Consider the following 13,965-nt stretch of genomic DNA (forward strand, 5'->3'; position numbering starts at 1 on the left):
GGGGCTCCAGTGTCTAATCACAGAACATCCTTCACTGACAAATAGTTTCCCAGCACGAATTCACTGTTGCAATGAACCAGTAAGTGCTGTGTGCTTCCTAGTCATGCCTTTCCTGAATTACAGTTTTTATGACATTTCTCCTGGCCCAGTTTTATCATTGTATATTTATCTGTGTGTCTTGGGGGTGTGGTGAGGGGAGATAATTTACTTTTTTATTCTTAAGTGTGTCAGACTGTAAGGGACCACATCTTGATCTTACAGGGAGGACTGATTCTCACCCAGGAATGCCAGACTTTGAGCTAGAAGCAATAACTGGAGGAGACTTAGGGTGGTCTCCCTTGTGAAGGGGTCTATATGTTCTATATATGTGTGATAAGAATGAATATTTGATAATCAGAAGGCTCACTGTGGCAGAAACTCCAAACCGTTTCCCCCAAATCCATTTCCTCTTCTTTTTAGGCACAGAGTACGTAGTCTATCATCTTTTGGAGTTAGGTGTAACCAAGTGATGAGTTTCCACCAACAGAACACACGCAGAAGTGCTGCACATTGCTTTTGGGCCAAGACTTTCAAGAGGGATGTGAAGCCCCTCCATGTTCTCTTCCCCTTTTCTGTTGGCAGAATGACCTGCCTTAGGAATGGTAGAGCCACACTTGAGAGGAGAATGTATCCCTGAATCCTTGTGTGGACTGTTTTCCTGGGCAAGGAAAAAAATCTTTTACTATATTGGAATCATTCTCCATTTGGGTCTAACCCAGTCACCTTAATGAGTTAGGTAATTTTAATTGAGCTTTGTTTATTTCCCTTTAGGATCAGAGATCAAGAATCAGTAGATATAAGCCTATAACTATCTCCTAAGATTATGTAATGAACAATCAGCCTCCTGTACCACTCTCTCAGGACCTGGCTTTAGTATCAGTAACTAAGAGTTAAAGTTAATCTCTGCCAAAATAATTGCAGACGTGTCCTTTTGACAGAAATCTACAGAGACTTCCTGATCATATATTTGTGAGTAACAATAAATTGGATGATTTCTCCTGGGCTTTCTTAGTGAGATTATATAAATATATCTACCTATTTCACCGTAATTCTTTTAGTCTGAAGGCAAATCTTATGTGATCTAAATTGCAACCATGAATAGAATCCTTCACTACTTCCTGAAGACATGCCCTTCAAAATGTGACTTTTTAGCTCTTCTATCAAAATGTGGATCCTGTTATACTTTCCCTTGGATCTGGGCCAGTCTTATAACTTGCTTTGGTACAGGAGTCCTAATATCTTCAGGGCATTTCTGTACGTCCCTAATGTCAAATACACAGCCTGAGTTCCTTACTGAAATTTCTTGGATTTTTTTTTTCGAGAAATTTCAGCTTTCTTTTTAAATCTCTGGAGACAGAAATATTTTAAAGAAAACTAACTTGTTTCACGTTTCTAGCTCTACTTATTACATTCACCATTGTGTTCCAAGCATGTCTTCAGAATAACAGCCTTTCTTGTGTGCTCTTGTTCTATCTCATAATAGCTATTGCAAAGCAAAACTATGTCTGAAGAGTTCCTGACATATTTGTTGGCAAAACCCTCAATACACATGATATTGTGTGGCAGGATTAATTTACTTCACAAAATATTATTATTCTTGATGTTGGGATTTCATCAAGATCAAAAGCTTTTGCACAGCAAAGGAAACAGTTAACAAAACCAAAAGACAACTGACAGAATGGGAGAAGATATTTGCAAACGACATATCAGATAAAGGGCTAGTATCCAAAATCTATAAGGAACTTAGCAAACTCAACATCCAAAGAACAAACAATCCAATCAAGAAATGGGCAGAGGACATGAACAGACATTTCTGCAAAGAAGACATCCAGATGGCCAACAGACACATGAAAAAGTGCTCCACGTCACTCGGCATCAGGGAAATACAAATCAAAACCACAATGAGATATCACCTCACACCAGTCAGAATGGCTAAAATTAACAAGTCAGGAAATGACAGATGCTGGCGAGGATGTGGAGAAAGGGGAACCCTCCTCCACTGTTGGTGGGAATGCAAGCTGGTGCAACCACTCTGGAAAACAGCATGGAGGTTCCTCAAAATGTTGAAAATAGAACTACCCTATGACCCAGCAATTGCACTACTGGGTATTTACCCTAAAGATACAAACATAGTGATCCGAAGGGGCACGTGTACCCGAATGTTTATAGCAGCAATGTCTACAATAGCCAGACTATGGAAAGAACCTAGATGTCCATCAACAGATGAATGGATAAAGAAGATGTGGTATATATACACAATGGAATACTATGCAGCCATCAAAAGAAGTGAAATCTTGCCATTTGCGACGACGTGGATGGAGCTAGAGCGTATCATGCTTAGTGAAATAAGTCAATCGGAGAAAGACAACTATCATATGATCTCCCTGATATGAGGACATGGAGAAGCAACATGGGGGGGTAGGGGGATAGGAGAAGAATAAATGAAACAAGATGGGATTGGGAGGGAGACAAACCATAAATGACTCTTAATCTCACAAAACAAACTGGGGGTTGCTGGGGGGGGTGGGATTGGGAGAGGGGGAGCGGGCTATGGACATTGGGGAGGCGAGGCGAACCATAAGAGACTATGGACTCTGAAAAACAACCTGAGGGTTTTGAAGGGTCAGGGGTGGGAGGTTGGGGCAACCTGAGGGTTTTGAAGGGTCAGGGGTGGGAGGTTGGGGGAACAGGTGGTGGGTAATGGGGAGGGCACGTTTTGCATGGAGCACTGGGTGTTGTGCAAAAAGAATGAATACTGTTACGCTGAAAAAATAAATAAAATGGAAAAAAAAAAAAGCCAATACCAAAAAAAAAAAAATTATTATTCACAGGCTCTATGAGGACAGAAAGTCAGAGACATATATTAGATCTATAAACTCCTATTGTATAAGCTATTCTGGCATAAACAATAATAATGTGCTCAAGAAAAGTTACAGTTTTTGAAAAGCACTGGAATGGGATCAAAATTATATTGATCCCTTTTGAATATACGAAATACGTAGGAAATCATCATTTTTTTCCAATAGTTGTTTGATAGGAAGTGCCATTCAAGGCACACAATGGCACCAAGCATAAAGGATTTGGGTGGGCAAATATAGCTGGCCAGATCCAGGATGTGTGGTCTGGATGGGCTCCCTTCAAAAACCATATTGATCTTCAGTGATTCATACTCCCTGCCTTGGTACTTGACAGCTAGAAGTCAATAAATTACTCCCAAGTTTTCCATGAGTCATAAAGTCACAATCCTAGATCTTAGATCTCTGATGTACGTTTCCTATTCTATTATAACAAGAGTAAAATTATGAATTCTGAAGGTTGCCGTCTTTATAACATGCTTGTTACAAATCATTTGGAACATTCTGATCTTCTTACATATCCGCTTAGTGTTGCCCTTTTAGTGCAACATCTGAACAATTCAATGTTATCAGAGATATATAAATATTTTTCAAATTCCTGTTTATTCTTTTTGATTTCACATTAAATACTGTGTCATTCTCAAAGCATTCCCTGGCCTAAGTTAGATTGTGTTCCCTTGCTGTGCAAATCTGAACTTTTCTATAATAATCCTCAGCACAGTGTCCTGTAGATCCTTGTTGAATCACTGCAGGTCCTTCTGGTCTGTCTGGTAGCACCTGCAATATTTACCCCTTTATCTCCGGACCCTCTCCCAGGGCCTGGCACGTGGCTGGTGATTGAGTTATTCATGGAACAAACAAGCAAGAACTGGTTTTGCTTTCAGCCAGTGATCATTTTTAAAAGCTCTTTAATAAATGTTGTTTATGCATTATTCATTCCAGTAAAAGATTTGAGGTGGTCCAGCAAAGTCTAGAGGTCTGCATCTTTTCCTTCAACTGCATCCACCATACTGTCCTCTTTCCTTTGTCCTTTAAGAGCAAAGAGTACATATATTAAAAAAAAAACTTGGCTTCACTTTTACTAGCTATGTGGCCTTGAACCAGTTACTTCTTTTCATCCTAAGTCACTGAATGAAATTGGAACAGTGGTACTTATATCACAAGGTTTGGGGGGAGGATTAATGGAATAGTGTACATAAAAATCTTGCCCAGGATAGATACTCAGTAGATGTTACTTCTCATACTCTGTTCACTGAGGAGGAAAAAAAAAAAGAAAGAAAGAAATCATATCCTAGACTCATCATTATGTAATGACTCACATTCCTGAAAACTAGATATGGCAGCTAGTAGGGTTTGGGACTTTGGCTGTGTGTTTAAATAGGCCTACCAGAGACGACTGCTCTGCTCTAATGTAGAAAATCTCATGAAACAGAGTCATCTGTTAGCTCACAACCTCACTGGCAAAAAACAACTCCACTTTAGTGTCCCAAGATGCACCAAACACTGGAGTGAAGCTATTACAGTGTGGGGTACAGGTCTAGCGTGGATCTGGGTTCTGGCTAGGGTATCGATATCCTTCCACACCTTAATTCTCCATCTGCAAAATGGGGTTACTGATTGCACCACCTCATACGGCTGTGATGAGGATGGAGTGAATTACAGATGTGTGTGTTTCACACAATACTTGGCATGTCACAAAGGCTCAGTGAAGAGTAGCTTTAAAAAATAAAATCTATCATAACCATTTACTCTTTGCTCTCTGGAATGGAATTTATTTTTCAAGGTTCTCATGTATTCACTAAGGGAAAAGGAAAATCACCTCTTTATCCAATGAAGCCTTAAACTGGTTTTGAACACCAAGAGAAATCATTGAGCCCAGAGGAGCAAGCGACGCTGGGGGCTGGCTGTGAACAGCGGAGATCTGTTTTTGTCATTCCGAGTAGAGAAGGTTTTATTAGAATCGATGGTGAGGCATTACTACCACTAATGATAAAGTACAACTTTTAATGACAGGTAGCTTATTGGTATCTTCGAGAGAAAATAAACTTATTCAAATCATTACTAAATGTGTAGTCCCAAAGAGCATAATTATTGTACCTTTACATGTGGTTGAAGATAGTTAAGAAATATCCTTTCCCGCTTTTCAACAATATTGACTGTTGCGTTTTGCCCAATCCTACTTTGTTAAATACTTCTATGCGCTATTGAATTAGTAATGCTGTGCGGGTTGATAAATCTTTTAAAATTGACGTTGACCTCTCTTCTGTCAGGGACCAGAGAATGGAACAGTCTGTCACCTTCCATCAACAATCCTTAGACAATTTTTCTCCCACTTAGCTAGTGTGAGAGAACAGTCTCACGTTAGGAAATTATGTAAGAATAGACAATGGTCTCTCTCAACATTAGAAATGTTATGTTCTGTTGTCTTGACTGGAGTGTAGTTTTCCCTACATGCAAATCTAATTGACGACAGAGATGTAAGACTACAAGGTCACAGTCCTGTGACTAAGGGACCGCTGGGAATAATATTCCTAATAAGTGCAGTCAACAGCCTTTTCCTCTCCTCAAAAAAGATTCTGCTTCCCAACAAAACCTACCCCTTTAGAATTCTGGGTGCCTTATGAATTAATACAGACCACACCCCATCTTTGGAAGAAGAAAAGCCCTGAACATAGTATGTAGGTTACCTTTGGGGAAAGTGTTCATATCTATAGGATTCTAATTATAACATCATTATAAAGCTTTCCTCAGAACCCTCTACAGCTTCCCCTTTGAAAACTCTCTGGGCTTTGAGTCTGGACCAATGGGCGGGAGCAGAAAGAAAGGTGAGCCTCACCTTCTGGCACACAGGCAGGCAGTGTCTGTGGAGTAAGTGCCCGGGACAGAGATGAAAGGTTTGCCTAACTTTGTCTCATGTAAATGTGATGGCTCCTAGAAGAGCTACATAATATACCTTTAAGATATTAAGAAAAGTGATTTTCTGTGAGTTGTCAAGATTTTAAAATCCAAATTTCTACTAAATGTGAATGCAAAGATCCACTTTCCCCCAAGACAATGTGCTACAAATATTTGCCTCAAAATAAAATAAGAAATCATGATATGTATTTTCTTTTTTTTTTTTTTAATACTTTTTATTTATTTGACAGAGAGAAATCACAACTAGGCAGAGAGGCAGGCAGAGAGAGAGGAGGAAGCAGGCTCCCTGCAGAGCAGAGAGCCTGATGTGGGGCTCGATCCCAGGACTCTGGGATCATGACCTGAGCTGAAGGCAGAGGCTTTAACCCACTGAGCCACCCAGGCGCCCCGATATGTATTTTCAATTAGGTAACTTACTCATAAATTTCTTTTTTTGTGTCTGAGTGCCTATTAGCATCACTTTTTTCTCTCTCCATCTCTATAAATTGCCACCATTCTGGATGGATGTCTTTTCCCTAGGAGCATAAGTATTCCTTTTTCTCTAAATGTCAATTTTTTTCTTGGGGAAAAAAAAAAAAAAGATTTCTGAGCACTTACAGTGTGCCTGGCCCTAGGACAGAAGCTGGATATACGATACTGAATAGCATCAGGTGGAACACCTGGGCTTGGGGGGTTGATAAAACGTTGTTCGTGATATAATTTGAATGTTGCCCTTCTCTGCCAGTCACATTCATTCAATTATTCAATAACTCACTGATTTACATATGCATAAAATTGTCATTCTGCACATATCACATGTTAAGTACTTGCATAAAAACTCTGTAAAGTAAGCATTAGGTTTCCACAAATCACAATTTTGAAACTACTACTTAGGCATGCAAAATAAAATGTGTTTGTACAATTTCAAATTTTCACAAAGGAAGTCACTAATTTTGAAGAAATTAAATGTTTTCAAAGTATATATTTCTGACATTTTCACCTAGGAAAAAAGTACTTACAGATTTAGTATTCCCTTCAATAACTTCTTCTTCCCGTGGTTCAAGTTTGAGATCCTTCAGGTGGAGAAAGAAATGGGGAAGGAAGGGACCAGAAATGAGATAAAGGAAACACCATATACTTGAATGTTAAGTCTTTTATGGCTAATGTTGTACCAAAGGAACCTCATTATCTGAAAGGAAATGGAGTAATTCTGACTTAAAACAAATGAAAACTTTTAAAAAATGAAACCATTTAAAAAAATGAAACCAGTAAAACTTCTTTTACCCATTTATCAATGGTAAAAAAGCCATTTCCGATGTGCTTAATTTGTTATTACTTTAAGTTTACTGATGACAATAGAAGAGAACAAAATGGAGCAGATTCATTAGAATAGGGAAAGAACAGGACAGAAAAAAGAAAGACTAGGCTGACTTCTTTTGCTGTTGGTACTGGGTGCCCCTGATTGCCCAAGAGGGAGATCTTGACAGACATTAGTGCAACTGCTATAATACTTTTATACTCTAGTGATAACTTGACATTACTAAAACATGATGAATTCAAAAGCAAATCGAAACGCTTTTTTGATATTTCCTAAAAACCATGGACGGCTAAAAAGACCCTAGAACCTTCTGCAGTCATCAATGGATGACGTTTATGTCTCCAGTAAAACCAAGCATGCAAATTCCCAGGGCTTCATTCTAAGAATATATATCCTAGCATCTGTGTTAAGTGAGGATTATCCACAATAATTCCTTCAAGGAGATAATAAACTGAGAGCTGTAGAAATTCAGACTGTCCAAAATAACATAAACTTGTTAAAAACAGAGCTATGTAGCTCTAGCTTTGCTGTTCTCTTGTGATTAAGCCTTAAACAAGTTATTTAACTTTTCTAGGATTCAATTTTACCATTTCTTCTGTCTTGAATTCTCTATTCCTAGAGGTTCACCTAGTTGGCTCCTTCTCCTCTCTCATACCTTAACTCCAATATCACCTTCTTAAAGTGACCTTCCTGGGTCACCCACGTTAGGTATCCACCACCCCCCCCATCATTACCATACTGCCTTTACTTTGTCTTCATGGTACTTTCACTCTCTGAAATTACTTTATTTCATTGATTTGTTTACTGATTTTCCTCGGTCTCTATTGGACCAAGGACCTTACCTATTCTGATCACAGCTGTACTTCCACTGCCAGAATAATACTGGGCATAAAGCAGACGCACAGTAGACAATAGCTGAATAAATGAACGGCTGAATGAATGCCCCACTGAAATCATAGCTTCCCCCTGAAGTCAAGGGGATGGAAGGCAAGGGGATGAATCTTCAAAAATGTTCTACAGATAGAAACTCTAACAAAAGGGATCTCCTTAACCACTCTTTCCCTAATACCAACTCAGGTACACTTTTCACTTCCACATTCTTTGATTGATGATAAGAACAACCTAAAACAGGTGGTATGAATGCAATGAGGATGTTTGAAAATGTTTTCTGCAGAGCTCAAGGACAACATAAAATACAATCTCAATATATCCCCATAAATCCTCACAGAGGCTGAAATGGGAAGAATGAATGCCTGAAGGAACCTGTAGAAATTTCAAGGATTATTCCCCCTCCCTCACATGAATGATGCTGGGCTCAGTTTATGGTGCAGGAAGGATTTATCATACTAACTGCAAGAAAAGATAACAGGTGCTCCCCTGCAGGAACATGTCCTTCTAATGGGGAGATCAAACCTGGTGCCAATAATTGCAAGAGACAAGAGAGTCAACTGTGAAATGACATGCACTTAGCTACTGTTTGGCAATTGGGTAGTTTTTCCTCTAAAAGTCTAATTTACAGTACAGAATAAGTTGTAGAAGGACACAGAACTTGCACTGCCTCTCCATTCATTAAGACAGACCATGCTGAGCCCCACACAGCTGGGATCCAATGCCCAAGACCATCACATCATACTTTCAGCAAACCTCTCAGACTCTGTCCTCAAAATGAAACCCTTTCATAGGAAGGGAGAGAGAAAAAGTCTAGGAAAGAAAGAGATGTGATAATACTTTGATTTAAAGTTGGAAAAAAAAAAAAAAGGCATGACCTAAGTTAAAGCTATTCCTTTAAAAATAGCTCTATAAAGTTAAGACACCAAATAAAGAGAAGTTTGCCAAGAACTTCAAATCTATTTTTTTTACATGTATATCCTCTCTTTTATTTATCTTTGTAATTACCTTTACTGTGCTTTTTACCTCTTTTTTTTCCATTTTATTTATTTTTTCAGCGTAACAGTATTCATTCTTTTTGCACAACACCCAGTGCTCCATGCAAAACGTGCCCTCCCCATTACCCACCACCTGTTCCCCCAACCTCCCACCCCTGACCCTTCAAAACCCTCAGGTTGCCCCAACCTCCCACCCCTGACCCTTCAAAACCCTCAGGTTGTTTTTCAGAGTCCATAGTCTCTTATGGTTCGCCTCGCCTCCCCAATGTCCATAGCCCGCTCCCCCTCTCCCAATCCCACCTCCCCCCAGCAACCCCCAGTTTGTTTTGTGAGATTAAGAGTCATTTATGGTTTGTCTCTCTCCCAATCCCATCAGAATAAATGAAACAAGATGGGATTGGGAGGGAGTCAAATCTATTTTAAAAGGAGAAATTTATGTTTTTTAAATGAATCTGAAATTATGTAACAATGGACTCTTTATGTTTTAACAAGGTTTGTTTTCCAAACAGAGGTCATGCATTTCCACCTTCCATGATTGGAAAGCAAATTTTCATAGCCACCATTTTCCCTATGATTATGTTTAATCTTAGCTCACATAACAATTGATAAAATTAGGAAGAAAGTTGAATTGCAGCAGCTCTAAGTTTAGGTCAATGTTAATGTAACAAATGGTGATATGGCAGCAGAGGGATTTCTCCAAGGTTTCTTCCTCTGGACTTGGTTTCTTGTACAGAATCTTCTTCTCAGAGATCTTCCTCAACTCAGGACATAGAGCTTTCATCTTTGTGGAGACGGCTCTTGAGACCTTAAACCGTTGGCCTGTCTTCTTGCTTAGTAACATCTAACTGAACATTTTTGCCCGTGTCCTAGTGGATCTCGAAATTAACATATCTAATCAACAAATTCACCTCACCTCACCCATTATCTATCACTTGTCTCTTCCTTTCTGTTAATGATACAATTGACTAAGGCCCTCAGACTCAAATTCTCAGAATCCTATCTGAGATTCCCCTGTCCTTTACCCATCAAACCCATTCAATGATCCTGTTAATTTCACTCAAGTCTTTCAAATCTGCCATTTTCTTTTCAGTCATATATATATATATATATATATATATATATATATATATATACATACACACACACATATATATGTATGTATATGTATGTATATATGTACATATATGTATGTATATATGTATATATATATACACACACACTTACACACACATATATCTCAGTCATATATATATGACATATATATATTTTTAAAGATTTTTATTTATTTATTTATTCGACAGAGAGTGACACAGCGAGAGAGGGAACACAAGCAGGGGGAGTGGGAGAGGGAGAAGCAGGCTTCCTGTCGAGCAGGGAGCCCAATGTGGGGTTTGATTCCAGGACCCTTAGACCATGACCTGAGCCAAAGGCAGATGCTTAATGACTGAGCCACCCAGGTACCCCTGTTCGGTCATTTATTACAGGCTCATCTCTTGCTATGATACCTGATCCCAGTGGGTTCAGATCTGCAACTTGCTCCTTAATGTCATTGCTTGAGCTGGCTTTGGTGGTTCTGAGTTTTCTTGTTTGAATTCAATTTGTATTCTTGCTGTCCAATTTTCTAACTAAAAGATCTTTCTGGTTATGTTACTTACCTGTTGAAAAATAATAAATGCCTCCTGTTGTGTCCAAGACAAGTCCAAATCCCTTACTCTGTTATTTAACACCATCCGTAATGTAGTCCCTATCCATCCACACAAACTTATTTGTTACCATTTTCCTAAACGAAAGAATCTAAGCAGGCTGGCCTACTTAGGATTTACTCATGCTGTCATCCTTACCTAATGTCCTCTTTAGGTACTCTCTTTTTTACTAAAAATTTACTTTTCCATAACAAATATCTATTTATTCATTGGTTTGTTAGCAGACTAGTATTTAGTCCAATTTTAATGACGATACATCTTCCTTTCAGTAAACTCTTTCTTCTCCTTTCAACACAGTGCTCTAGGACCGTTAATCAAGATGTTCTTCCCTCCCTTATCCAAGTAATCAGCCTGGGACCCTAACAAGACCAACCAGATTCTACCCCCTGGAAAGTGGAATCTTGAGCATAATGTCAACAGACTGGAGCTGGTTGGAACTCACTTATTCCAGTAGAGGTATCCTGAGAGACCACTGATCATTTCTCACTTAGATCTCTGGAGTTACTCTGTCTCCTGACTTTTCCTGAATCCCAGTCTCTCTTTTTTTTTTTTTTTAAGGAACCTAAAACTTTTTATTTTTTTTTTTAAATTTTTTATTTATTTCTTATTTTTTTATAAACATATAATGCATTTTTATCCCCAGGGGTACAGGTCTGTGAATCGCCAGGTTTACACACTTCACAGCACTCACCATAGCACATACCCTCCCCAATGTTTGTAACCCCACTCCCCCTCTCCCAACCCCACCTCCCCCCAGCAACCCCCAGTTTGTTTTGTGAGATTAAGAGTCACTTATGGTTTGTCTCCCTCCCAATCCCATCTTGTTTCATTTATTCTTCTCCTATCCCCCTAACCCCCCATGTTGCATCTCCACGTCCTCATATCAGGGAGATCATATGATAGTTGTCTTTCTCCAATTGACTTATTTCACTCAGTATAATACCCTCTAGTTCCATCCACGTTGTCGCCAATGGCAAGATTTCATTTCTTTTGATGGCTGCATAGTATTCCATTGTGTATATATACCACATCTTCTTTATCCATTCATCTGTTGATGGACATCTAGGTTCTTTCCATAGTTTGGCTATTGTAGACATTGCTGCTATAAACATTCGGGTACACGTGCCCCTTCGGATCACTATGTTTCTATCTTTTGGGTAAATACCCAGTAGTGCAATTGCTGGGTCATAGGGTAGCACGTCACTCGGCATCAGGGAAATACAAATCAAAACCACAATGAGATATCAGCTCACACCAGTCAGAATGGCTAAAATTAACAAGTCAGGAAATGACAGATGCTGGCGAGGATGCGGAGAAAGGGGAACCCTCCTACACTGTTGATGGGAATGCAAGCTGGTGCAACCACTCTGGAAAACAGCATGGAGGTTCCTCAAAATGTTGAAAATGAATCCCAGTTTCTATACCTTCTGTTGATTCTATGGGCCCTCCCATACCCTCCCAGAAAAACTTTGATTACAGAGGTGATTTCTATTGCTTGCAAACAAAATCCCTAATTGTTTTAGTTTAAAGCCCAACTCAAGCCCCTCCAGCCACACCAAGTCCTTGCCAAGCAGCCTAGTTCGCAGTGATCTTTCCCTCAGGAAGCATCGGACAGATTGTAATTAGCATCTGTTCTACTCCTTTGGCACGTCTCAGTCAGTCAGCAGGAGTTGACTGAGCATTAACTATGAAGCTGGTTCTGTGCTATCACATACTTTAAGAAAAATCCATTAACTTTTATAATAATGCTTAATTTTACAAGCAGGCTATGGGTTCTTCAAAGTCTGTAACTGTCTCAAACATAAACATTTCTTCCTTTGGTGCCTGGTGTGACCAGAAAACACATATTCTTACTGACATAACCTGCCTTTTCCATCAAAGGGAACACCAGTACAATATTAGGACTGCAGGTACTAAGTGAATTAGTCAACAGAAATAACTTGAAACATAAAATATATATCTGAAAAACTTGTCACATCCCTACTTGGTTGCTCACTGGGTAGTTCCAGAGTGCCAAAATTCATCCGTTAGCAGGCTAATTTACAGAAGTTGCAAATGTAATTTCACCTTCTAGTATCTCACACCAACTACTTCCCTGAGTCACTCCAAAACACTTCCGGGATGTGGGCCAGGCCATCCCTACAAGCGGCCATCTGCATCATTCAGGCGCACTGCTACCTACAGCAGTGGTAACCTAAGAGGCAGGCAGTGCAGTTCATTTATTTAACTTGCAACTCTACATCCTTTTTAAAAAAAATTTTTTTTAAAGATTTACTAATTTATTGGAAAGAGAGAAAGAGAAACTATGTGTGCACGCACAGGAGCATGGGAGGAGGGACAGAGGGAGAGGGAGAAGCAGGCCCCCCACTGAGCAGGGACCTGCTCCATCCCAGGACCCTGGAATCATGACTGGAGCCGAATGCAGATGCTTAACTGACTGAGCCACCCAGGCGCCCCTCTACATCCTATCTTAACTATAACCGGGGGAAGGGGTGAGGGACTGAGAATTAACATGCGCTTCCATATTTGCCTTAACAGAAACGCCCAGATAACTACCAAGCAGCCATTTGTAGCATCACAGGACTCCTGCCTGTTATTCTAACCATGGGGCAGCCATGGATGTATTAATGCCGTGAGGAAAACGGGTCAGAACATATTGAAAAGTGAGAGGGAGAAGAAAGAAAAGGAAGCACTTACCTTCTTTTCCAGTCGATCAATTAATTTCTGAAGTCTATTGATCTGGGTCATCCACTGGTTATCTTCTTCTAACAAGCCTTGAGGGAAAAACCATGAGGACAATGTATTAAACAGAGGGAATGTTTGGGCATTTCAGAACTTTCTTTTGACCTGGAAGGAAGCACACAGTGTCACTGACTAGTCACCACCTTCTTAAGAACTGCATTCACATGAGTTCTTTCTGAGTTATCGCTTTCCATAGATCCGCGTGCCCCCGTGGGTTCATTTTTGCAAGTCTGTGCCTTTGACGTCATTGCCTGCACTGGCCTTTGATCGTCAAGGAACAAATCCTGCTGAGCCATTTTTACCACTCCGTGAGATGGCTGGTTTTTCTGTCGAAAAAACGGAAAGCATCCATCAGTAATTCTAAGTTTACTTCTGTGACAGTGGCAGGAGCCAGGGAAGTAAGAGGTCTGACCACAGCAAGGTAGCTGGTGTCTCCTTTCCTAGGGCCTAATCAGAATAAGCGTGGGCGCTGTGGTCATGGCATAGCAGTTAAGAGTGCAGGATCTGGAAGCTGCTGATCTTGCTCA

At 39.8% G+C, this 13,965-nt stretch overlaps 1 protein-coding gene across 1 annotated transcript in view; it reads right to left on the reverse strand.

The window, feature by feature from the left end:
* Positions 1-13,965, reverse strand: part of NECAB1 (N-terminal EF-hand calcium binding protein 1) — a 201,341-nt gene that overhangs the window by 29,731 nt on the left and 157,645 nt on the right. Inside the window, exons 8-9 of the mRNA XM_045981674.1 lie at positions 13,394-13,470; positions 6,809-6,862 (exon numbers count right to left, since the gene is read on the reverse strand). Coding sequence (XP_045837630.1) covers positions 6,809-6,862; positions 13,394-13,470 — 131 coding nt within the window. The remainder of the gene's footprint in view (positions 1-6,808; positions 6,863-13,393; positions 13,471-13,965) is intronic.

The sequence above is a fragment of the Meles meles genome, chromosome 1, assembly GCF_922984935.1.
Source record: "Meles meles chromosome 1, mMelMel3.1 paternal haplotype, whole genome shotgun sequence".
Lineage (NCBI taxonomy): Eukaryota > Metazoa > Chordata > Mammalia > Carnivora > Mustelidae > Meles > Meles meles.